General features: G+C 36.8%; 1 protein-coding gene across 1 annotated transcript; it reads left to right on the plus strand.

Annotated features, from left to right (window-relative positions):
* Window positions 1-73: 73 nt before the first annotated feature.
* Window positions 74-27158, plus strand: beta-PheRS (phenylalanine--tRNA ligase beta subunit). Its single transcript, XM_071595015.1, has 12 exons — window positions 74-321; window positions 407-459; window positions 530-657; window positions 921-987; window positions 2468-2734; window positions 4963-5142; window positions 7679-7854; window positions 17275-17485; window positions 19112-19192; window positions 22568-22778; window positions 22859-23023; window positions 25163-27158. The coding sequence occupies exons 1-12, from the start codon at window positions 264-266 to the stop codon at window positions 25312-25314; spliced, it is 1749 nt and encodes a 582-aa protein (XP_071451116.1). The 5' UTR covers window positions 74-263; the 3' UTR covers window positions 25315-27158.
* Window positions 27159-27829: the final 671 nt, after the last annotated feature.

The raw sequence follows: 27829 nt of genomic DNA on the forward strand, positions 1-27829 counted from the left end.
GCATCAGAGACGTTGAACCGCATGGAATCATGGGATTAACAAATAAGATACGAAACTTCAGGTGCGTGTATGTAAGGTAGTTGTAGCCACGAGATCAAGGGGATGAGTTTGGTCAATAACATTTTTTAAAGATTAAAAATTGTGATTTTTCTCTATGATAGAAAAGTAGTTCTCAGGTTACGTGGTATTGGGCGTTAAGACTATTGCAACAGTTCAGCAGGCCTTCTGAAGGGTAGGTGCAGCGTGTAAACTGACGGATAAAGATGCCTAACGTAGTGTTGTCTAAAGAAAAATTATTTGATAAGATTGGTAAAACTTTCGGTAAGTTCACTTATTAAGTTAATGACAGTGTTATTTTTTCCTAAGTATGGCAGTCATGAATACTTGAAATTGCTTTCCTTCACAGATGATGAAGAATTTATTCAACTGTGCTTTGATTTTGGCCTGGAAGTAGAACTAGTATGTATTTAAGTATTTTTTTAATAATCACATGATGGAAAAAATGCTAACAGTTACATTTGTGTTGTAGTTTTGTGGGGATGAATTGACGATTTCATCACCCACCGAGACAAAGTACGTTTTGGAAGTCCCTGCCAATAGACCAGACCTACTAAGCATAGAGGGAATTGCTTACTCCCTCAGATCATACCTCGATATGTAAGTGAGATTTGTGAAACGGCTAAGTTTTATATGATAGTATCTATTAAGGTGTCTCTGTAACCTAAAAATCTCCTGGCAACTGCGTGCTGAAGTCAAAAACTCTTTAGATATAATCAAATTCCTGTTGTCTCTAGAATATTGTATCTGTAGATAATGAGATCCCTCATTACTTCCTCTATCTGCTCACGAAAAACCCAAGTTTTAAGCGAATAAATTGACATAAGCAATGGTAACTATATCCCATTTTTCTCGTCTTTCAGTGAACCGTTGCCTATATTTAAAAGTATTGGGCCTCCGAGAAAAATTCAGCTTTTGGTACAGGAAAAGGTGAGAGCAGTAATCCCGCCATCATTGCAGTAATTTTCAATGTCATATGTGTGCACCAAGTTCTTCTTCGCTGCAAGGATGTGAAATGTAGGAAAATAATAAATTGAACTAACAGTTCGCCCCCAAACAACAGTAATAGGTATATGTTTTGGGTTTCATTATTTCTTTCACCCTCCTAATTCTCTCGCCTGGAATCCATGTCATCCCTACTTATTAAATGGGTAGGGTATTTACCTTGACTTGAGAAAATAGTTCGTTCTTGTCAGCAATTCATATTTCAAAAAGTCTGTTCTTCAAAACACAGTATTTATCCAATGGACTATCAATTCAGTCCCAAATTTTGGAAAAAGTAAAAAATTCACATTATACAACAGTGACTCTCTTATATAGCCTGCTTATCCAGGCTTTATTATTAGCTTACGGCATCGTATAAAGTTTGTGCCTCTGTTCCCTCACACAATTTTCTGTAGTCTCTTTGTCAGCGCCAGCACCTTCTCCACATCTGACAACTTTCCTTCACCCTCCAATGGTGGTTTGAAAAATTCAGCAATTTCTCAAACCAGCATTTACTGGTTTTAAAATCCCAACCTGTTGAATTTTTAACTCTTGATTGAATCACAATTCAGCTGTGGGAAGCAGTGCTGTTTCTTGGCCAAGATCTTTTTATTACTCATTGTTCATTTTATTGTTAAATCAAAAGCTGCACATCATCACCTGATAGTGATGCACAGCAAACCATGGTCGTGAAATATTAAATCTTTATTGTAGAAGTGTTAAGTTTCTTTTACCCTCATAAGTCAAAAGTTCCAAAGAGTGAGCATCCAAAGCATATCTACCCAACCTTGTGGGGAGTGATATACGTCAATGTTCAAAATTGTCCATGCTTAATCCATTGATGAATGTTTGTCCGATGTGTCATATCATCAGTATCATCGACAACACTGTTAATTTTCTTGCTTTTTCCTTTTATCTTCCTTTCTACCAAGGGTAAAAAGTGTTACTTCCATTGCTCTAGAGCTCCTGAGGAAAATGCAAGTTATTCTCTCTTTTACTTATGCTAATTGTATCATTTATTTGCCTTATTTTATTATAGTTATTGTGTACCCAGGTGTGTGTGGTTGGGAATGTTGAGCCCACACTACGAACTCCACTATGCCACTTTTCCTTGGTTGTAAATTAAAAAAAAAATTTAATCACAAATTGCATCTTTAATTTCCTTACAATAGGGATTTGATGTGGAAGAGCAGGCCAAAGGATTTTTTAAAAAGGTTTATGTTTTCCATCCAATTTATAAATGTTGAGCCACATATACTATACTCACCAATTTACAACTGTAGCCAGCTAAAATTAAAATTCACCTTAAAAAGTAACACTGCTGTATGCAGTGTCCGATTATGTTGATTGATTTACTCTCTCATTGAATACATAACAAGCCCAGTGTAATTGAGTGTTTTGACTCTAAGGATGTTCTCTTTTTCAGGTACAAGAAGTAAGACCTCATATTGTTGGAGTGGTGTTTCGTAATGTCACTTTCACCCCAAGTAACTATGATAGCTTCATTGACCTTCAAGAAAAGCTTAGTGCCAGTGTGGGGAAGAAGAGGTCATTGGTGGCAATTGGGGCACATGACCTTGACACCTTGAGCCCTCCATTCTATTATGATGCCCAGCTTCCGAAAGATATTCGTTTCTGCCCATTAAACCAAGAGAAGGAAATGGTGGGACCAGAAATAATGGAATTTTATTCGGTAATGTAAAGTAAATCAAATACCCCTATGCCAAAGTATGCTATAGAAAAGGATTAATTAAGAAAAGAAATAAGAAAGAGAAAGGCAAAGGAGAAATATTTGGTGGTTGGGTCCATCCCAAACCTACATTAACCAGGAAATCTACTGGTTAATGTAGGTTTTGGATGGACCCAACCACCAAATATTTCCCTTGTCTCTTCTAACAAAACGCAACCCAACATCCTGCTCTACAACACACCCCCTCTTCATCTCTTTGTACTTCCTTCCTCCCTTAATTTCATCCAATATCCCCATCCTATTCCTGTGCATGCCCAACATTCTCCCCTCTATTACAGTCTTTCACATCTCACTGCCAATCAATACGCCCTTCATCCAACATTCCCTTCTCCTTATGACTCCTCCCACAATCCTCTTTCCTCCTCCTCCACCACACCCAGCTTCCTTACACCCACCTTTCAAGGTTTTAACTAGTCTTTCCATAACATCATTACTCAACTTCCCTGTCAAAGGATCATTTGGCTTTTGCTTATTATTTACTGTATATTTTTAAATAATTTGATTTAATTTGTATAATTTAAATAAAGGTATATTGAGATGTTTGCACTCTCAGACTTGGGTTCTGAAAACACATTTATTTATCGATTCCTGTCACAGTTAGCATTCATGCAGAGTGCTGGTATGTTCTATCATTGCTGGCATTAGTATTGATAAAACTACTTTTTCATCGCCATTGTCTGCAACGTTGTTGGCATGGTGGAAGGCTCTCCTGCAATCTGATGATCCTCCCCCTTCCCAGACTGTTACCGGCTGGAGCAATTGTAATTACTCCTGATAGGGTTACCATTGCCAGTGAAGTTGAAGGGTAGGAGCCAAACAAAAAGTGATTCGCCGGTAGAGACTCAAGGTAAACAAACAAAAGTATGAGATTTTTCAGATAAAGGATTAGTTAAAATTTACAATAGGATAGATGGTGAGAGAAGTAAGGAGAATTGCGTTAGGTCAAGGAGTTTAAGAAGGACGAGGTAATCGATGGCATAGACTGGAGGTTTTGAGGATGCGTGTGTAGAGAAGGTGAACTGGATGGAAAGGAAAACAAACAAGGAAACAATCTGCTCTTCTCCTGACTGATTTCTTTAATTATCATAAATACCAAGCATGTATTAATTAAAAAATGGTGGCATTAATGATTATTTAAACTCTTGTGAATGATAAAATTATTTCATTATTAAGGAATTCCGAAACATGCTTGCAATATTTATGATTAGCAGATGAGTTTGAAGGAAAACAGTCAATTAATGTTGAAGGTTTCTCTTCTATTTTATGATGCTTCCAATTAAGACCATTGAAGCACCGTAGGAGTGGGTAATTTTGGGTTCCTCTAACTACTTCAGAGAGATGATGCTGGGTCATCCAGGTATTATAATGCTCAGAAACTAAGGATCGTTGTTGGTAGTGTCCAGCAGATCCTGTGTTGGAGATTAGTCTTGGATGTATGGCCATAAACTCCTTCGCTCATCTTGGGAGAAAGCGGGCAGCTCGAGATTCATACAAATGTCAATGAAAAATTTCAAAGGGTTTTTGACACAAATATTTCATGTCAGTGTAAACTTCTGAGCATTATTAGTTTGATTTTGGAATTTCCAACACCAATGGTTTATCTGCAATGGCTAAGCTAGCTTATGAACACAACTCCAATTTGAAGAGGAACCTAATGAAGAAAGGTAGTGGCATTTCTGCCATATCTGGCACATATATTTCCCCTCCATGTCCCAAAATTGTACTAGACTGGCCACCGTCACGATGGGATGTATGGAAATGATGAGTTTGAGCCATGCGTTGGCTGTGGGCATCACACATACTCCACTAACCCCCGAGGAAGGATATTGACAGTAAATAATCTGCAAAACAGCAGTTAAGTGTCTTTGTTTTTTGCTTATCATGAGCTGTTAAATTAAGTATTTTGAATTTGCTTTCTTTAGAAATATAATCTGCATTTTTTTGATTTTGCATTCCATTAATGGATAATTTAGTTTGTAGTTATTAGTCATGAAAGTCAGCCTAGTAGCTATATCCTGTGAGAGAATTTTATAATGAATTCCTCACAGCTACCCTGCTGTGTGTTTTATGGACATAATGCATGAGAATTATATGAATTAAAGTACATTTAATTTAAGATGTGTTGAGTATCTTGGTGAGCAAGGAAATTAATTACTCTTCAATTCTTGCAGCACCATGCGCAATTGAAGCAGTATGTGGCCCTTTTGAAAGACCTTACCCACTATCCCATAATCAAAGACAAAAATGGAGTTGTGCTGTCTCTTCCGCCTCTCATCAATGGAAATCATTCCAAGATTACCCTGAACACCAAGAATGTGTTTGTTGAGTGTACAGCACTTTGTAAGACCAAGGTAAGCTCTCATTCTATTTCAATTCAGGGGTTTTCTACATGAATGTGTAGCATGAGATACTTTTTAAATAATCTGTGGGAATTTCATTTAATATGAGAGTGGTCTGAAAAGTTTCCAACCTAGCAAAGATACAAAGGGGCATTTTTTCTAAAATTTTGTGAGGTCGGAAAATTTTCAGACCACCATTTTGTATCCGTGAAATAGTGTGTTCTGCTTAGTATGTAAGCCCAACTTCAGATTTGTCATCATTATACTGAAGTATTTTATACTGCTCTGAAGTAATTATTCTAACACATCAATATGCTTAATCACCAGACAAAACTTATGTTTAAAATAATTTTTCTAATTAAACAAAAGTGTGTTGTTTCACACACTTTGAATTTAAAACCATTTGATGTGTATAGCTTGGATTTTCTAAGGAATCATTGAACAACCCACGCATACTTTCCAAAGTTTGGATGATCACAAAATAAAAGTTAAGCTGCCTGGGAAGTTAGCATATCTAACATGCATGTGAGGCTAAGGTTTAACTTAAGTAAATTTCCATCAAATGTATAAAATAATAAGTGGCTGTACCCTGGTCTCAATTATTAAATGGGAGAATTTCACAGCGTAAAAATCATCTGCCTTAACTGGGATTCGAGCCCAGACCCAGTAGGGATTAACGGATCCCTATATTTCAATTATGCATACTTCATTTATTTAGAGAATTTTATTTGCATCTGTTCATTTCCCATCAATTATCTACCAGTACCCTTACGTATCATGATTAATCAACAACATACTATGTATTAATATACGTTGTATCATGTAATATGCATGCATGTATTTGCATAATTTTCAAAAATTATTTTTTAGAAGTAAATGCACTCAAGAATTACTCTCAATGAAAAAGAGGATAATTCAGGATGCGGCAACATAACTTCCTTTTTTTCAACGTGCAATAAAACCCATTTAATGAATCAATCTTTTTATTATTTTTTTTTTAATGTAGGCACATACTTAAAGTTTTGTTTTACACAGTTTTGTAAATCATGTCTGGTAGGTGACGCCCTCCATTGTCCATATGCTGAATAAGCTGATTTCTGGCTTTTGTCATGACTCTTACCAGCATAGCAGCAGGTATGTCGACAATTGCTCCCCGGATGTTGCCCTTCATGCCTTTTAGGGTCCTTGGACGCTCGACATAAGTGCAGGATTTCAAAATACCCCACAAAAAAAATCACAAGGGGCCAAGTCAGGAGAGTGGGTTGGCCCCTCCAAATCGCCCCTTGTTGAGATGAGGTGTTCCCTCAATGCAGCCAACGATGGCCTCGAAGTGTGAGCCTTCGCTCCATCCTGTTGGAACCTAATGTCCCCCAAGTCCAGTTCATCAAGTCGTGGGAAAAAAATTCCGCCAACATGCTTACGTACTGGTCTGAATTCACTGTCACTGTGACCTCATTTTCTTCAAAAAACCAGGGGCTAACGATACCAACTGAGGAAATTGCACACCTCACCGTGACTTTAGGTGATTGCAAAGGCATTTGATGCAATTCTCTGGGATTAGTGTCATTCCACTAGTGCATGTTCTGTTAGTTCACGTATCCACCCACATTAAAATGGGCTTCATCACTAAAAACACAATTGGGTCCTCGGGAATATTTTCAAGGAGAGCCAGCCTTACATGCGTTCCCTCGAGAATTGAAGTCATGTTCGGAGAGTTCCTGCACAATCACCCACCTATAAGGATGGTAATGAAGGTCATCGTGAAGACTTCACTGAACGATCAGAAAGTCCTGAAGGGCTGTTTGTGCGCAGAATGCCAAGGGGATTATTGCAAGGTGGCAGCTCTCACTGCTTCAATGTTCTTAGGTGATCTGATGGGCCGAGGGACTCCAGTTCTTCGTCTTGTCTCACTTGCGGTTCATCTGAACCACAAGTGCGATACCCCTGTCACTATGGCGACCCATGTAACAATTGATTTCCGCTCTGAGAGAGGGCCCAACATTGAAGTGATTTTGGAAGGCCCGACGGGTTGCAATCACGGAACATCTGTTCAAAAAGTAGGCCTTGATGGCAAACGCTTGCCTTTCACTGTTCCAAGGCATAATGGCAATTGACCGGGATGGGGGGAAAACTATAGAAATGAGGCAGCCGTCAAATGAGACCCCTCTTTCCTGGCTACAACCTCTACGGTCTGATTGGTGCGCATTTCAAAAAAGTAAGTTATGTTGCCACGCCCTGTACTACTGGTACTGTATTCAAGAAAATGAGTTTCAAGAAATGATGCCATTAATGAAATACAGGCAGGTTTGTGATCATCAGCAAGGGAATGGACATTACTTGCTGAAATCATTTCCCTCTTGATAGATAAAAATTGAAGTGGGCCCTATTTTGATGCCTCTTAAATCTCTATCCATAATTTTTATGTCATGAGAAAATTCTGTGCATTTTAAACATAAATCAAGTTCATGTTTAACTCTAGTACTTGAAGGTTTAATCAGCTTCATGGGAACTTTGTTGTTGTTTGTTTCTTTGTTGTTTTTTTTTGTAGGCAATGATCATCGTCAACATATTATCATGCTTATTCAGTCAGTATAGCTCCAAAAAGTATGAAGTTGAGCAAGTGGAAGTTGTGAGTGCTCAAGGTGAAACAGAGCTGTTTCCAATCCTGAAGTACAATACTCAGTCTCTGAAGATGAGTGATATTGTTTCCTATGTTGGATCATGGTATGTTGAATTCAGATTTTTCAATTACGTACAAGGTGTGATCAATAAATAATGGGAATTTAAATATTTTTTGAAAATGTTACATTTAGCAATACACGTTTATATTGTCTTCCTCTCTTCAGTATGGCGCTCAGCTCACTCTGCTATTTTGTCTTTATTTCCTCAATTATTACTTAACATTTGCTTTCAGTGTCTTTTTCATCTTCAGAAGAATAAAAAGTGGGAATCTTGTTAGGATAATGTGTGTGAATACAAAGGCTATGGTATCATGATGGTGTTGGTTTTTACTAAATATTCATGTATTAGAAGTGAAGTGATTTGTTGTGGTGCAAATACACCAGTTATTTTCCCCAGGATTATTAATATTTGCTATTCTACCAGTAAAGGTTTTGGCTGGACACCACCTACACTACGGTAGATTACTGCATTCGCTTGCCTCACCTAACAAAACACACCCTGTCATCTGAGGATACGATAAATCCCTCTTCAATGCTGCATACTTCCTTCACCCCTCATTCCATCCAACATGCCTTTCTTTTCCTACCCCTATCTCCCTTGAATAACATTCTCCCCCCTGTCTTAGTTTTCAACATCCCATCGCCAAACAAAATGCTCTGTATCCGCTTTTCCTGCCTCCTTTGTATTTCTCCCAGCAACCCTCTCTCATACCCCGCCATGCCATGGCTAGACCTTCTTTGTTGATTCTCCTTTCCGTCCACTTCACCTTTACCGTCCATCTCCACAACCATGTTTGCCTCCAATCTATGCCTATCATTTTGCTTCAATGACGATGACATCCTTACTCAATGACTCTGTTAACGTTTTTCCTTCTCCTTGTGAAAGCTTCTTTGCCTAATGTCATTCTTTTTCCCATGAATCGACTACTTTGACTATTCTGGTCCATATCATTTCTAAGATTTGTGGACTGTTCCGCTTGTGCAAGTTCATGAACATCTATTTTAATATATTTAGCCCATCTTTCTAAGGATCTGGTCAGTATTTAATTGGCTCACAAATTATGTAGATCTTCAAAGGTAATATTCCATATCAACTGAGCGGCCTTGTGGCTTAATGGTATTGGTGGCAAAAAAGATGAATTCAGTTTCAAAGAAATTGATTGCAAAATTTAAGAATTCCCATTATTTTTTTATCGCACCTCATATACTGGTACTAGCTATAATTCTCTTTTTTGTAAATAAATGTAGCCATATCTGATAAAGTATGTGGATAATTGATCATAAGAGTATTCATCTAATCTCAATTCTACAAGTCTATTCATAACAAGCATCAAAAAATAAATTATGCTAGTCTGACTTAGACTCAAGAGTTAATTGGTAATTAATGGAAGATTGGCAAGTTAAATCTTAAAAAATATATAATTTTCTAATATTCAGGGCAAATTTGCTTATGGCCAGCTGATCCCATTGTCTCATTTTCTTGGTGTGTGGAGAAAGATTTGATCTTTCAAAACCTGTCTCAAAAAAATTCACTGTGAAATATTACGGCATGCTCTCTAGTGTTAAAATGTGTCGGAGGGGAGAGACAGTGTGCTCTAGGTGGGTGCAGGGATGGGGAACATGTGGAAGAGGGGGCAATGAAAGGGGTGAAGTACAGTGGTGTGTGAGAGGAGGTGACTATGTTGAGAATTTGTGGAGACATATTGTGACAATTGTTTAGTGAGCCACGTTCAGCCCCGGTGGTTGTGTTGGGCAGAAGTTGCATGTTGGGTGAAATATTGCATTTTTGAGGTCCATGCAGGTTGGGAATGAATCTTGGGTGAAGAACGGGAGGCAGCCCTTGAATCCTGGGAGATCAACGGGAAACGGTAATAGGTGAGGGGCATACATATATTAGGGGCAGCATTTCTTTTTAAGAATGTTCTTCAAGTTTGTGAGAGATTTTAATAAGATAAAGGGTGATTATTTTAAGATTAGAGCTTTTCTGGAGAGGATTGAGTTCATTTGGCCATTGTCAAATTCTTTGGGACCTGGGAAATCAAATGGTGAATAAATTTCAACTATCAAAACTATTTGTATTGGGACTGGAGAAATATTGGCAGTAGGCCATGGAGGTATCTGCATTTTTTAGGGCTTTGTTTAAATTACTGATGGTTTTTTGTTAGGAGGGTTTTATTGCAAGTACAGTGATCATGGACAGGGACTGGAAAGGGGATAGACCATTTAGTATTGGATGAGTGGCAATTGTTGAAGCATACATACTTATAGGGTTACCCCCTGCCACACACCTTTTTGGTGGCTCTCAGGGTATAGATGTAGATAGGGTTGATGGATAGTTGGATTGATGTAATAATAATAATGCATTTATTTATCTGGAGATTAGTTGCATACTCATACATATGCAAATATAGGACACGTCAGGTATAAATTTCACAATTTTTGAAGAAATGCAATGTATATTAATGCATACATACCAATACAGTAGTTATAATTACATATTAATTGGTTAAGCCGGAAATGATGTGTAGCGACAATTCCAGGTATTCATTTACAGAATAGAACATTATTTTTTAATAGGTTAAACAGCTTTGTCTTGAAAACAGGTACTTTTGTTTCATATTTGATTTCATGGGCTGGTTTATTGAATAACCTTAAGCCCATTGTTTTGTGCTCATGAGCTGTATTGTGTGTTCTGACATATGCTTGGTGCAGGTCATTGCGGGTCCTTGTATAGTGACTATGGTAATTGTGGTTGGACTTGTAATGAGAAATATTACGCTTTGCACGCAAGATGACATTAAATATATATATGCAAGGTACTGGTAATAAACCGAGTCTTTTGAAGAGAGGTTTCCATGGTGCATCGCAAGGAGCATTGCTCATAATACGTATAATCCTCTTTTGGATTTTGAAGCTTATGCCCACATGGGGAGAGGAACCCCAGAAGAGGATACTAAAAGTAATACTAGAATAAAATTCACCGTAGTAAACGGATGGCCAGCAACCTCTAAATTTACAGAATATCTAATATTTCTAATGAGGAAGCATAGGGAGCTTAATTTGAAAATGTGTTCCTCCCAAGACATGTTTCTATGCAGGATTACTCTCAGGAATTGGGTACTGGAATTTTGGGGAATGCTTACACCTTCTACATCTACTGAATTTTATTAGTGAAATAAATCAGGCAGGACTTATTTAAATTGGGTTTTAGGAAGTTAAGAAGACACCATTCATTGAAAATCTGAGCAACTACAGCTGCTCTTTCTGTCAAACTGTCTACTGAGGAGGCTGACACAATGATATTTGTATCATCAGCATACAGTATTGGGTCTATCCCCTTAATGAACTTAAGCTTGTCTGGGAGATCATTGATATAAATTAAAAATAAAATAGGACCAAGTACAGAACCCTGGGGAACATCCCGTGTCACTTCTCTACCAGGAGAAACAAATTGGGAGCCATTTCTTGAGAGCTAAACATACTGATGCCTTTCACTTAGATATGATTCAATCCATTTGTAGGGTGTGCCTCATATACCATAGCACTTCAGTTTATAGAAGAGAAACTGATGATTGACCAAGTCAAAAACTTTAATGAAATCAAAAAATAACCCTGAAGAGTCAGTTCTATTATCCATTCCTGAAAGTATTTGATTCACCATGCGATATGTGGCTGTTGTAGTGGACCTTGTTTTTCTAAATCCATGTTGAGATGTGGATAATAGGTTATATGTTTCAAGAAATGATACTAGACGATGATAAAAAACTATGTCAAATATTTTCCGCAACTGGTTCAACAGGGATATTGATCTATAAGAATTCATCGCCATTTTGCAATTTTTGTCTTTGTATATTGGCACTATTTTGCCTGATTTAAGAGGGCTTAGGAAAATTCTATTTTTTGGGAATCCATTAATTAAGAATAACAGCTGATCTTTAACAGAATTTCAATGTTTCTATACCATTCTTCCCAGATGAAAAAGGCAGAATCAATCTTTAACCACTTCATCAAATTATTGACAACAATTATGAACTGGATCAAAAACAATAAATGCCATTGCCAATTAGTCCTCGAAGTTATTGGGTGTTTATGTTGAGGAAACATAAAATGGGAAAAGAATACTCCAAGCGAATAATCCAACTAAACTTAAGCAGTTAATTTGACTAAAATAATGACCTAGTTTTTGGCACATTAGGGGTTTCTCTTTGTCATTTACAATCTGACATTATAGTAGGGAAATTCACCATGCTAGGTAACAGTTAAAATAACGTTAATGTATAACCTGACTGTAATATTTGTAATAACAAAGTATGAATGTTTTCCACGTTCTCAATCAAAACAGTCATAATACTAAGGATTAATATGTGATTTATTATGCATATACCAAAGTTACATGATTTTGTATGATTATTAAACTTAATATGATGCTTTCATTGCCATTCTGAGACATTAGTGAAAGTATTGTTAAAAATCTTAAACATTTTCCACAGAAAATGTCATTTTTCTGTAATGGTATTGTTGAAGAACAATTGGTTGCACTGTATTCTCCCAGACTATGTCAATATTTTAGCAATGTTTTTACCATTTTGTAGCCTTTATCTTTTGATGTGCATGTATTTTTGAAGGGCGGCATACAAATAAAAATTATTGTTGCCGAGCAATCTACTTCATATTATGGATATTTCCATGTGTTTATGTTTCCGGTATCTTTTTCAATTTCTTTTAAATTATATTTATTGACGAATATCATAGATACCAGCTAACCCAATATTATAATTATAATATTGTATTATATCTGTATCATGTATACAGTATGTATTGTACTTTGGATATCTGCTAATCCAATGCAATGAGCTGTTTTATTCCAGCAATATTAAAGATTTTAATTATTCAAACCAACAATGTAAGATGAAAGTCATAGCAAAAATTCATCACATCATTCAACTAGTAATGAACAAAATACTTAAAACTCACTTCATGTCAAGGCGAATGATTTTAAAGCTCTGAAATTGTTGCATTGTAATGCACACTTAGTGGATGACTCCGTTGAATGTTACCATTTCAGTATCTCCTGCAGTTTCTTGGAATTCGTTAGTAAATGCCAAATGCTATTTGCTGCTGACTTTCTGGGAGTGAGTGACTTCGGACTCCCGTCGAATCACTCGGACACGTTGGAAATGGAAGGATTCATTTCTTTTGATTCATTGAAGCTGTCAGTCGTTTGCATTTATTCTCACGCATTATTAAAACTCAGTCTGAGTGAGTGCCATGAGTGCTTGGAGTCAACAGTCCCAAGGATTTTCGATTGCCAAACATTCACCAAAGACTCGTTGATCCCATTCCTACTGACTCCAGTCATCGCACTTACTTGAGTGACTCATTCAATTGAGCAGTTCGTGGCTGGTCATCCCAACTCTAATAAGTATCTCTCAAAGATTGCATATAAATAATTTTATTTATTTTTATTTACACAATTACGTTGCAATTAGGCAAATTTCCTGGTGGCAACGGTCAGGTTAGGTCAAAGATAACTACTAACAACGAAAATTACATACGAACACATAAAAACAGATAAGAGACAAAATATTTTTACATAATGACACTTCCATATCACATACAAACAAACTTCCACATCACATACAAAATGCCGTCCACATCACATACAAACAATATTTTCAAAACTACAGTGAAGTTTATTACCCAGTGGCTGCTTTACATTTAAACTTAAAACTTCTAAAATTGGATGGAAAGGGCTCAAACAAACCTCCAGGCAGCTGGTTCCAATCAATAATGGTTCTATTTAAAAAAGAGTATTTTTTCTTATTGGTTTTTTGAGTCCTTATTTTTATTTTTTGGCTCTGGTCGTTTTTTCCCTTAAAGTTAGGCTTTTCTATCCCTTGCCATAAATCTTCCCACGCTTCGTCCTTTTTAACTATTCTATGAATCGCGCCTAACCTGCTCCTTTTTCTTCTATTTTTCAAACTCTCCCATTTCAGTACATCTAACATATCCGTGACACTATCTGTTCTTTTGTACCTTCCGAGTACATATCTTGCTGCCTTTCTTTGAACTTTTTCTATCTTTTTAATATGTCCCACCTCATATGGATCCCATACTATGGAGGAGTATTCTAGGATAGGGATAACCAGTGCCTTATATGCTTTTTCTTTTGTGGCTACGCTACTTCCTTTTAAATTTCTCATCACCCAATGCAATACTTTAAATGCCTTCCGTTTCAAATTATCTACTTGGACTCCCCACCCAAGATCCCTAGTTAAATAAATGCCTAAATATTTGCATTGACTAGTACATGGGATTCTTTCTCCGAAGAGAGTGTAAATTTCCTTTTCTGCATTCTTTTTATTTGAAAATTTAATATGCTTACTTTTACTTATATTAATGCCCATATTATTATTTGTAACCCAGTCACCAAGGCGATCGATATCATTTTGTAATATTACGTGGTCATTTACATGTTCTATCCGTCTGTATATATTGCAGTCATCAGCAAAGAGTCTTATTTGGGAATGTAAGTTGTTTGGTAGATCGTTTACGTAAATTAGGAAGAGTAATGGCCCAAGAACACTACCTTGTGGAACTCCTGCTAATACGCTTGCCTCATTTGAAAATGTATCCCCTAATTTTACTTTTTGAGTTCTGCCTCTGAGAAAATTTTTTATCAATTGTTTTACCCTCAAGTCCAATGGTAACGAATCCAACTTTAACAATAATTTATCGTGAGGCACTCGGTCAAAAGCTGCCGAAAAATCAACAATTACTGCATCCACTTCCTTTCCTTCGTCTATTGCGTCGCCGATGTATTGACTTAAACCCAAAAGCTGCGTTTCACACGAGTATCCCGTTCTAAACCCATGTTGGTGTTTGAATAGCCATCTATCTCTTGCCCACCATTCCCGAATGTAGTCAGCGATTCTTTTTTCCATTATTTTGCAAACAACTGAGGTTATGCTTACTGGTCTATAATTGTTGGCTATTGTTTTATCCCCTTTCTTGAAAATTGGTGTAATATTTGCTTTTTTCCAATCATCGGGCAAGGCATCATTATTTAAAGTTACTTTGAATAGATGACTTAGGTACAAAGCTATTGCCGTATCACCCAGTTTTAGAATGTCAATTGAGATATTATCCGGTCCCACTGACTTATTTTTCCTCATCCTCCTTATTTTTTTCACAAAATATGAGTCCTCCAAGATAATACTGTTTGTCGAGGGCAGTAGGCTATTTGGTGCTGTTATGTTGATGAAGTTCTCTGTCGTTTCTGAGCAATTTAGGCAAGCCTTATTTTCCTTTTTGTTTTCTATTCCCCGAAAAACATCCGTAAAGCAGGAGTTGAACATATTTGCTATTTCTACAGTGTCTGTTACAATACCATTTTCCTTAGTTTTTAATATAGTCACGCGTTCCCTGTTATCTTTCCTTGTTCTCATGTATCTATAAAATTTCGTTGCGTTGTCTTTTGAAATTGCATTGATAAGAAATTTTTCCTTTGCCTCCTTCTTTTCCCTATTTAGGTTCCGGACCAAGGTCCTGTAATGGTGTGACATTTCTGTACTTTCATTCTTTAATCTGTGTGCCTTTCTTACTGCTATCTTTAGTTTTTTTTATGGTTTTGTTGTAGTACTCCGGATCCGTGTTCTGTTTCAAATTTTTTATGGGAACATACTTCATTTGCCCTTCAAGAATTATTTCTTTGAATGTTTCCCATATTTTCTCCACGGTCGCTCCACTAGCTGCCCATTCAGGAAACTTGCCCCTTAAAAATTCCTGGAACCCTTCCCTATCTGCCCGGGTATATTGCCAAATTTTCTTTTCATCCCCCATACCTTTTGTTGATCTATACCAGTCCATTTTAACACACACTGCTGCGTGATCACTTATTCCTGGAAAGACATCTACACTAATGATAGGGTTTGGAGGTCTAAGTAGAAAAACATCGAGGGTATTTTCTCCCCTAGTGGGCTTATTTACTACCTGGGTAAACCCTTCTTCGTTAATGAGGCGATTTACCAGATCTTGTGCCTGCCTGCCACCCGCTGTTTTGCCCCCCCACCCTATTTCTGGAAGGTTTAAATCCCCGGCTATGATGATGTTATCTTGGGGGTTTTCAGTTTACAGGGGGTTTTCCAATTTGGTATTGGAGAAGTCAGCTTCTGGAAAATGATGAGTGAAACTAGTAATACTTAACATAGTTTCCTCTACTATCTTTTGGTTCATTGTGTTTTTCATGATAAACATTTGTAGTTACTGGCATTACCTTGCATATGTACTTAATTGGGATTGACAGCTGGTTTATATGTTGAAAAGTTCCTAAACTCAAACTTGGAAGACTTATGCCAAACATTTATCAGCAGTGTAGGCGAGCCAAGGTCATCTTCTTTCACTCGAGGATTTCACACATTAGTGCCTTCTCCGCCATACATGTAGGTAGTGCAATGAATAATTGCACACTTATTAAGGGTTAGAATGGAATAGTAAGGTTTGGTTTAACTCTCCCTGTGGTTCAACCCACCAGAGGTGGCCACTCCGTTAGGAAAATCAGATATCACTCAATTTCCTCAAAAATTTTAGAAAAAGTGCAGAGTATGTCTGAAATTGTTTGCAAAGTTCCACAGTTTGATGTGAAAAGTAGTGACATGAAATGGGAGTTGGGAATGATGCCCGTTTTAGTAGTGAGGTCTATTTGTTTTTGTCATTAGTCATTGCTCATGGCAAAAACCAAAGTTCTATGTAGAGCCAACTTCTGTGATAACAGTGGCTTGTGAAGCAATGATCCAAAAAATTGTCCAAACAGTTTCCAAACCCTTTTGGGAAAAATTAGGGAAAACATCAGGGTGATCTTTGGGAAAAGTTGGGAATCGGAATCAATAAATGTGGCATTGCCTTGGCAATTATACAGGGTGCGGCAACATAACTTCCTTTTTTGAAAGCGCTTTGCATTTGAAAAAAGGAAGTTATGTTGCCGTACCCTGTAGAATGCATACAAAATTGATTTTTTTATAGTTTTCTTGACCAAATTTTTCCAAGTAAAAAGTTAAATTTCTTGGTGTAAATAATTTTTTTTAAATTTATTCTCTATGGTTTATGGTACAAATTGAATGTATTTGGCCCCATTTACAAAAATGAACTACAACTTGACTTGAATCAACGACATAACTTGAATTAGAATATTTCCTCACTGAAATTGCAGAAGGTGCCATTTTCCATAATAAAGGTCAATTAGTACTAAAGTTTTATTTTTATTATTGAGCACTAAAATGATACTTTCTCATAGCAAAGAGTTCATTTTGAGTTCCTAAGACGAGCTTGTATCACTGTGCTCACATAGTATGTTTGTTTGATGTAAAAAGGCTCTGCACCTACAAGATTAATCCAGTGTTACACAGGGTGATGTATAATCTACTGTGCCAACTCTGCTGTAATTATTTTTTTCTCTTGTCTTCAGTGGAACTGCCCAAGATGTAGCACATTTCTTAAGTCGAATGGGTCTGAAGACATCGGTCAGTTCCAGTGAATCGTCAATTTTGGATGTTGCCATACCCCCGACACGTCCAGATGTATTGCATGCTGTTGATATTTATGAAGATGTTGCCATAGGCTATGGCTATTCCAACCTAAGGGTGGAGGTTCCAAAAACCATCGGATTTGGAAAACAGGTGAAAGAGCTCAGAATATCTTGTTACTATATTAATGCTTCTATGACCACAGGTTATGACAATCCACTTTTGATATCAAAATGGTGTGTTTTAGGGTTGTAGGAAAAACCCTTATACCCTGTTACACTATGAATCATTGCTAAACTTAGTGCTTAGGAAATCAATGGGGCAGATTTTGAAAATTATTTTGCGTTCAAGTACAATGAGACCTATGAAGACAACAATCATTGCAGTTCAAAATTCTGCATTTTTTCTCAATATACATGTACACAAACATTATTAGTGTTTGTCCAGTTAAGCTAGGTTTTGGATGGGTATAGGCTGGTACAACGGTACAACAATATACTCCTTTGCCTCTCCTTGCAAAATGCAACCCCATCATCTCAAACTGCAGTAAACGCTTCTCCATCGGTGACCTTCCTCCCTTCATTCCATCCAACATGCCTATGCTTTCCCTGCCACTTCCTCATTTGCTGAATGTCCTCCCCTCTATCAGAGTTGCAAAATCCCACTGTCAACTAAGACACTCCACTTCTAATTTTACTGGTTCCTTTGGATTTCTACCTATGATTCCTTGTCTTCCCCCACTGTGAGAATGTTAAATAAGTTCTTAATTTCTCAGTAATATTATCATGAGGAAAAATCTAGCCTGGTTATTGTTGTCTGAGAGGATGCATTTACTCATTGATATATTATTGTTATTTAGTACCTATAAAATGGAAAATTTCTGGGATTACTTGGTAAAATCACTGAATTGGTGGAAGTTAATTGCAAATTTTACTAAGCTTAATTCTTTTCATTGTGGAGCATATTTAGCAAATGAAGAAAACCCTCAGTTTACAGGTTAAAGCTGGATTTAAAATCTTCTGGCTCCATTTTGTTTCTTCCCTTGTGACTCACTTTGTCACTCCAATAATGAAGATTATTGATAAATTATGCATGCTGTAATAACTCTTACAGCAAATGCAATCGCTGACAGTCCAGGAGGATTTGCAGATGGAGGTAAAATTAGGGGGCCGGGAGAATTCTCAAAGTTGGCTAAAATAATGGGAAGAAATCTTGGATGAGATCATTGTATAAATGCATGACATGTGGAACCCATGGGACCAAATGAGGCTGGTTGTGACATGTGTACATAGAGGGCAGGGCAGAAATAAACGCAGCTGGGGAGTGGTGTCAATGAACGGGGCAAAGTACTATAATCTGAACTAGGATGTTTATACCAGCCAAAATGACAACCCTGGTAGCATAGAGATATAATATCTTTTGTAATACTATCAGAATCTTGTATAAAAGTATAAGAATATATCATTAATATATTAATCAAACTAAGTTATTTAATTTGCAATGATTTATAAGCTAAACATTTTTATGGTAGCTAGACTGTAATCAGCCAAACAAGAAGTGGCCAGTTTTTACATCTGATAACCCTAAGACACATGTTCCCTCTTCGAAGATGAGAAAAAAATACTCTGCACTTCCACAGTTTCATTGATTTTAATGTCAAGGAAGCGCAAGAAATATTAAATGGAAATATATAGCGCATGTTTGCTATGAGTAGATTTGTATGTGCTAAAATGTTTTAATTTTATGAAGAAAATTTAAAATATTTTGATTGCCTTTCAGTTACCATTGAATAAGTTGACAGATCAGCTTCGGGAAGAAATTGCATTTGCTGGGTTCACTGAAGCTCTCACTTTCTCGTTGGTAAGTTGTGCTTGTAAATACTTTGTGGAACCCTGTTTTGAGGACAGGAATTGTAATATCATTGTGTAATGGACTGAGTTATACAGTGAAACCTCTGAACACGAGCAACATCTGTTCTGCAACCTTTCTCATAAAACAGACTCGCTTAGCGAATCATTTTTTTCCATATTAAGTAATGTAAAATACAATAATGCATTCCATGCTGAAAATAATAAATTTTGTGCAAAGTTTATACAAAGAAAATTATGCAGACATTATGGATGATGCATTTTTAATTCCTTTTTACCAGAAACCCTTTGAGAAACACTTGTTTTTATCGACTCTACAAATTTTTTTGAAAATACGACATAGCATTATCATCACGTAAATTTTTATCATGCATTTGCCAGTCTTGTCAAGGTGATACTTCTCAATATACAATGCAACAGAGAAGTATAGTCTTCATCTCTTCCTCTATCGTGGAATGAACCAACCTGGAATAAGAATTAGATTTGTGGGAAAAACTAATGGAAAAAATTAGTTTTATTATTTATGATACATGTCTAATTCTTTTGTACTAGAATACTGTTGAGAAACATTTGTTTTGCAGACTCTTCAAAACTTTGCTTAAATGTGACAGTATTGTCATCGTATAAATCCATGGTGCACGTATCAACTGCCCTTTTAGATGATGCTTCTTGATGTATGAAGCAACAGTTTCTCATGCCTTCAGCTTTTCTCCTGTTGCACTAGATAGTGGTTGCTTTGCTTTCGCCTCCTCCTCAGACCTCCTCCACAACTTCTTCATGTGAAACACAATGCAACTCCATAAGGCTCTTTGGTGGTCAAACTCCTAGCTGTGCTCCTCCATCAACTCATCAATATTATTGTTATTCACCTTCAGTTCCAGAAACTTTGCCACTGACAAAACCTCGTTGACTACAATCCCTACATCTGCTCTCTCAAATCTCTCAACGTCAATTTCTCTTCAAAGCTCTTCGGCCAAAGCTTCTCCTAAGCTGAAATGAGAGTTCTCTTGGTAATCCCTTCCCATGCCTTTTCCATCATCTTAAGGTAGTAAATGATGTTACAATGATATTTCCAAAACTCTGTCAGATTGAGATTGGTCCCTTCATTCACCTCATAACAATGTTCGGAAAAAGCTTTAGTGTCGAGCTTCTTTAAGTTAAAAATAACCTGCTGGTCATTAGTTTGGAATGTGGAGTGGCGATGGGAGGAAGAAACTGGATCTAGATGAATTTAAATTCTTTGAGGAGGTCAACTTATAGGCCATGAGGATGAGCGGGAGCATTGTCCATAACAAGCGGGACATGGAGTGGCAGATTCATCTCAAGTAAATACTTTTTCACAGAAGGACTAAACACTTATTGATCCAGTCAGTAAAAAGGTCACGTGTCGTCCATGCCTTGTTGTTGGGCCTCCACATCACATTCAGCCTGCTCTTCAGGACTTTGCCCTTCTTGATGGCTCGTGGAGTTCCTGAATGGTAAACAAACATGGTTTTAATTTTCTGATTGCCTCTCGCATTGGCGCAGAGTAACAGCATGAGACAGTCTTTCATTGGCTTGTGGCCTGACAGTGCTTTCTCCTCTGCCGTTATATAGGTTCGCTTCGGCATCTTTTTCCAGAAGAAAGCTGTCTCCTTACAATTAAAACCCTGTTGCAGCAGTTAACCCTCAGAATTTACAAGCTTCTTGATGTCACCGGTAAAGGTCTCTGCTGCCTTGGAGTCAGAGGTCGCTGCTTCACCACGACTAACAATGCTGTTCCTCTCTTAAACTTCTCGAACCACCAAAGGCTTCCCTTGAATACTTCTTTTTTATCATTTGATGATTCTGGCATTTTCTTAACAAAGTTAGAAGAAATCAATTTTGCCTTCTCACAAATCATGTTCTTGTTAATAGCGTCCGCCTCGCCATTGTTTATCGTTTATCTATTTGGGAAGAAACCTTTCAACGTTGTTCAGATTAGGTTACCATTGCTTGTATATTCTTTTCACCCACTTTGAAGTAGCTAGCACCTTAATTTTTTCCATATTCTGGAGGATAGTGCAAATCGTTGATGCGGACGTATTGTAAGTAGGCGTTAAATCAGCTATGCGGACACCTCATTCCTGCTTTTCAATGATTTCACTTTTCATTTTCATGGTTATTTTTATTGATTGTCTTCTTGCAGCTTTTTCTTTGGGGACATTTTTAAAACTATTCATAAGATATCAATAAATTTGAAATTAAAAAACTTGGCCTTTCCACGAAGAAAAATTTTTTATTTATTACCTAGGTTTTGTTATGGTACAACATCATCAGGTCACACTGGTGATTTTATGCCATAATGAAACCTAGGTATTAAATAAAAAATTTTTCTATGTGGAAAAGCCAAGTTTTTTAATTTCAATTTCAAATGAAGATTTTCCACCAAGTGATGCCGGAAACTGTTTTATTTTATGTATCAATTAACTGTGTATGAAAAGTCACCAATAACACCCCTGAACAGAAAAGAGGACAAAGGTCCGATCATTATCGACCCTACAATACTAGTGGAACTTGCCCTGAACACAAGCGTAAACAATTGGCGTGATCACTTTAGGAATCTCCCTCTCCTTGTCACTCATTATACAAAATGTTGCTTGCTAAGCAAGTTATTCTTGGGCACAATGTTTTTGCTCATCATACAAATTACTTGCTATCCAAGGTGCTCATTAATTGAGGTTCCACTGTAGTTGAAAGACCAGACTTTACTTGGGAAAAGTCTTTAATATAATGGCACCTGCATTACATGTGAATTTAACCATTCGTTTTTAATGAGTAAGTTCTTGAACTGATGGGCTAATAGAAAACATATTCCCCATCAGCCTGCATTTAGCTTACAAGTAATGCAAATGTTGCCATAATTTTATCAGCCCATTTACCATGGCTATATGTTGCAAAATATATTTTTAGATACCTTGTTTTTCATGTTAAGAGGATGTGTTACTACCACTCATTTGTGTCCATGATGATATGATTTGGTGAGTACTTGAAATACTTCTTGAATGTAGTGGTATTATCTTGTAATTTTCTGGGCATAGTCATACGTAACACTCACTCAACAAGATTTGGTTTGCCTTAACTCATGTAATGAAAAATCATTGTCCAAAAAGTGGACTATGGTAGAGTCAAATATTATCGTTATTATTTGTATTGTATTTTGGATTGTTACCAGTGCCAGTTAGTAAGTTCCTTTACAACCTGGTACTTGTTTTTATATGAAATGTATAAAAATAAGTACCAAGTATATTTTAGTAAAATTTTAAACTTGTGTTTTGGGAATTAAAACGAGGGGGAGAAGGGAATATTTAGTCAACCCTTTTGATTGTATCATGTTCACTATTTTCAGTGCTCCCGAGATGATGTTTCTACCAAGCTTGGTGTTCAACTGGATTGTGTTCCTGCTGTGCACATTTCAAACCCCAAGACAATGGAATTCCAAGTTGGTCGGACAACGCTCATACCTGGCCTCCTGAAAACAATGGCTTCCAATAAACAGATGCCTCTACCAATGAAACTGTTTGAAATCAGTGATGTCATTCTTTTGGATAAATCGGCTGGTACCATCTGAAAAATATCTCCTTATAAATGTTTAATCCCTGTATCATTTTTCAATTGATTTCATCCAATGTGCTTTCAGAGGTTGGAGCAAGAAATGAGAGAAGAATTTGTGCTGTGATATCTGATAAAACTTCGGGGTTTGAAATAATTCATGGGCTGTTGGATCGCATTATGCTTGCACTGGAAATTCCCCGGTGTTTCAGTGCCAACAGTGCAGTGGGATACTACCTTAAAGGGATTGAAGGTAAGGTCTCTCGGCCAATTTCGTTGCTGTTTTGTCGTAAATATCTTGGGCTTATAGCTGGTGTTGTATTTTAAATGCATTCGTATCTTTGATAAATCACGCATTAGGTAACTGGGATTAGATGGTATCTTAAACATTGACATTTGCAAACCTTAAGACCTTAGGCAATTCCCTCTATGGGAGTCTTAATGGGATATACTGAATACATTACGAAAGTCTGTACACTTAAAATGGTTCGATCACTATATATATTATTCAACCATTCCATATGTATACTTTTTCAGTTTTATTGTATATTGTAAACAGGCAATGTTTACCAAAGAAGACCTAACTAACCTTCCCTCACCATGACACTGTGGACTCTGCTAATTGCCTTTCCTGAAGCTTAGCAACCCTCTCCTTCCCCCTCTCTCACCCACCCGTGCCCCCACTATAAATGGTTTATAAATGGACCACAACTTGACTAATTTGTACCTGATGATGATGCCTAAGCATTGAAACTAGTAGTACCAATATAAAGAACAGTGGAAAAATACATTGTGTTATTTGTTTAATGAGCCAATATCACCTTATTAATGAAGGAAGAAACAAAATATTAAAATGTAAAAACCAGTGCCATATCTAAATAAGCAGTCTGCTTCTTAAGGATGTTATTGATAGCAAACAGCACGTGCTCCATGGGGTGGTGGACCACTTCCAACTTTGTTGCCATTGCTGATAATTGTCAAGCCTTGGCCTCTCCAACTGCTTTGGAGTTCGATCGAAGATGCTTGGAGGTATAGAAATGTTTCATTTGGGAATATGCTCTTTGAGCAGATTATCAAGTTCATGATGAGAGCCTGTGATAGCCTGCTGATATTTTACATTTATTGTTTTTCATATCTCAGTAAAATGAAAAAATAATTGCCCTTGCTTACAGTTAATGCTAGAATAAAATATTTAATTGCAAAAACATTCTTCTCAGGTTATATACATCAAATGAACTACAAACTTAATTTATCACAAGGCTATCTCCTGCGGTAGTGTTCATTCCCCAACTGAGCCATCTTCCATGCTGACTAAAGCCTTGTATTCTCTGCTGTGTGATAACAAATGCTGAAACAAACCATTCTTCCAGAAAACCTGTAGTTATTTTTCTCCTTCAGGCATTGAATTATCATTCGGAAAAGCGGCTTCGTAAATACAATGGTGTCTTGTGTCATATCTTCACACAATTTATTAAATTAAGAAATTATTTCCAACAAGTTAATCTCTTCAATTAAATGTACACTGATTATGTGTAGTAAAATTTAGTTGATTCTTTTTTTCTTTTAAGTGTGCTTTGTTTTATCATTATGCCTCAATCCATGTTGCAGTATGGGTAAGAGTTTGATAGCCCAATAGATTTGAGCTCTTCTGCAATATTAGGATGGGCAGAGCAATTACAAACAGAAAGTAGGATTTTTCTTCTTCCCCTGCTGAACTTTAATAAAGGTTTATTATCCAAGTCACACCTGATGCTAAGAAGTTTACTGTTTTGAATGACTGATTCAAACTCTCAAGAATTTACTACAGGAATGAATTATGAGTCTTGCTGCTATTTCTTAAAAAAAAAAATGCTAACATGCATTAAAAATAGAGGTGTCGGTCAGTGGTCATTTCATCAAATAGATATTCCAGGTACTAGTTATTAGACTAATTATTCATTGTAAGAGATAGGAAACACCGAGTAATGTAAAGTTCCATGGTTCAATTTGTGATCAGTACTGACATAGAAGTGCACAGGAGACCAAGCACCATGTGTGTCTGACCGTGCTCCTCTCTAATAAAATGTACCTGTTTCGGGAAACTCATCTCGACACTTTCTCATTTCTTTTTCCCATATTATTGGAAATAACATCAGTTTAGGACTCATATCGCAAGGGTGAAGTAAAATACTAATATCTCATCACTTAAAAAAAGTATTTTTGGGTTGAAAATGGAAAATATTATCAAATTTCTTGAATGAAAAAACAATTTCAACAGTAAGAGGTATATTACTCCATCAATGTACAGTACATACTTTCAAGACTACATTTGATTTCATGTTCATTGGTTGCCGTGGCGGTGGATGTACTATTCTGGCAAAGTTATTCACTTATTAATTCTTTTTTCTTTCAGCTCCATCGTATTTCCCGAAAAGATGTGCCCAAGTATTTGCTGATGGGAAAGCAATAGGAAAAATTGGTATTTTACACCCAAATGTTGTGAAAAATTTTGAACTACTTAATCCTTGTTCATGTTTTGAGATCAATATTGAAGATTTTGTATAAAATATATTTAAATGTGCTTACCAGCCTTTATTATTTATAATAAAACATGCTTGGGAGCAGAAAACATCTGAATGGTGCTACATGTCAATCCAAACGTTATGGATTTACTTTGAATGGAGCCGTAATGAATGTCACCCGGACGCGGGCTGCTGGGTTGGGTAACTCCAATTCCCGTGGTGGAAAGCAGCAAGTTTTTAGAGGAGCAAGAAGGCATATCATGAACTTGATCGATTGAGTCTTCCTAATGGGTTAAGTCACACTTCACAGCAAATTATTACCTCGTGATTAATATTGTTGGCTCTCTCAAGATTTCACAGCAAGAAAGGACTCTTGCAGCAAAACTTTGGTTTCTTTCAGATCTGTTTGACTTACAATGAATGCCAAATTGTGCCATTCACAATAATTTATTAAATATTTCTATAATACTCGTCTTAAATGGTGAAAATGTGGCTTTTGGATTTCTGTTGTTGAATCCAATTTTTATGATATTTCCCCACTCACACTGATGTGCTAATTAGTTAAGCCTCATTCCAAGCATCAGATAATAGCCAGCATATAACATAATATGTGCTACATACTGAATGCGCTTTAAAAAGATATGCCATCAGTGGAAAATTCATTAGAGGTGTTACTTTGTTTCTTGTAAACCATGTTAATATCTTTAGTCTCCAAAATTTTCATCTGTCTACCTCCAGGGTATGCTTATGTTAGTGTATTTGATTCTTAAGATAATAATCATATGGATAATAATATCATTAAATATAAATGATAATATATGAACTGGAACCACTACTCGGGTGACAATTGGAAATGGTACTTTTTTTACATGTTATTCTGTTATGCTTTCCTGTTCAGAAGTATGAATTCAAGACAGTAATCTAAGTATGCCTTTATATTTATCATTTGATATTACATCATTTTTTCAATATGGGCTAAAATGTGTCCACTGAAAACGAACGAGAAACCGAGGGAAATACCGGGTGATGTTAAAACATGGATCACTAGTTCAGTGGAAAGTGAGTGATCGCAACATCCCGAATAAACTTTGAAAGAGAAGAAAAGTAACATGGAAAGTTTTAATTATTCTCAAGTCATAGCTACCAATAGTAATATTGATAATAAAGAGCGTGCTCCTAAGGAGACTCTACCATTGCTTGCAATGGAAGTTTGCAGCCACCACCTGTAGAACCGCATAAAACTACATGCAGCATGAGAAAAGAAGACGATGAGGGCTACACCATGGTCCCAAATAAGTGGAAACCTCGGCTGAAGCCGATTGTGGGGATGTCAAACTTTGACAGCTATTTAGTCGGGCTGCCGAGAATGGTCCACATACACACTTGGCAATGCAAAGAAGACGCAACAATCAATACAGTTAAAAAGTATGTATCAAGCAAAATGCCTGGCGAGTACTTAGAGATCAAGCAGCTGAAGGTATCTAGAGGCACCTACCCCTCTTTTTGTGTATCTGTTGGTGAAGACTTAAAATATGTTGTGGAAAGTCCCGACTTTTGGCCGAAACATGTCTGAGTCAGTAGGTATTTTTTTCTGAAGGCTCGCCTGACCTTGAAGGGTTAGGCAAAATTAGGCAGCCTTTAAAAATTGCGCAAGTGAATATTCAGTGCCTCAGGAACAAAGTGAACCTGCTGGAAGTGGCTATAAATGAGTGTGGACCAGATGTTTTATGTATTACTGAGAATTGGTCAAAAAATGAAGAACTAAAGGTTATCTAACTCTCAAATTACTCCCTAGTGCCCTCATTCTGCCGGACCACGTATAAAAATGGAGGTGTGGGCATATTTGTGCATTGTAGAATAAAGGGTACTGTTGACTCAATTGACGTGCTTGTGGAGGAAGAATAAACTTTTGAATGTGCTGTGGGTTTCCATGAAACTCCATTGGGATTGCTTCGGCTCATTTCCATCTATAGATCACCAACTGGCGATTTTCATACATTTTTTAAAAAACTGGACCAACTCTTTTGCTCCTTAAATGCAAACCACCTGATACTCATGCTGAAAGGCAATCTCAACTGTAATCTCTTAGTTGACTCCCCTCACAGTTTGGAATTGCTGAATTTGTATAAAAGTTACGGCATGGAATGTTTTAATAATAATCCTACCAGAGTCACTCCCACATCCACCACCCTAATTGATTACGCTGTGACCAACCTTAACCAAGAAAAAGTAGTAACAACTGTTAGTGACCTAGGTATATCAGACCATTGCATGGTGAAAATAAGTATTGATACTAACCAACCAATTGAGAGCCTAAATGATAAAACTTACCTAAGTCGGTCTCTTACTCATGGAAATATGCAGCATTTTCTGCTCCTTCTAAACTCCCAATACTGGAACAACGTCTATGACCTTAAGTCAGTAGATGAAGGTTTCAATTACTATTATTCAATTTTCAAGCTCAATTTTGAATTGCGTTTTCCAGTAACACATCATGAAATATTTCATCGGACAAAATGTAAGCCATGGCTGACGGACAAGATCTGTTAGTCATGGCT

The sequence above is a fragment of the Hetaerina americana genome, unplaced genomic scaffold (genome assembly GCF_022747635.1).
Source record: "Hetaerina americana unplaced genomic scaffold, ioHetAmer1.1.p SCAF_1, whole genome shotgun sequence".
Classification (NCBI taxonomy): Eukaryota; Metazoa; Arthropoda; class Insecta; order Odonata; family Calopterygidae; genus Hetaerina; species Hetaerina americana.

Coding starts and splice junctions, on each gene's coding strand:
- beta-PheRS (XM_071595015.1), top strand. CDS start 264: ATGCCTAACGTAGTGTTGTCTAAAGAAAAATTATTTGATAAGATTGGT. Junction 460..529: donor TTGGCCTGGAAGTAGAACTA/GTATGTATTTAA, acceptor TTTGTGTTGTAG/TTTTGTGGGGATGAATTGAC. Junction 5,143..7,678: donor CAGCACTTTGTAAGACCAAG/GTAAGCTCTCAT, acceptor TTTTTTTTGTAG/GCAATGATCATCGTCAACAT.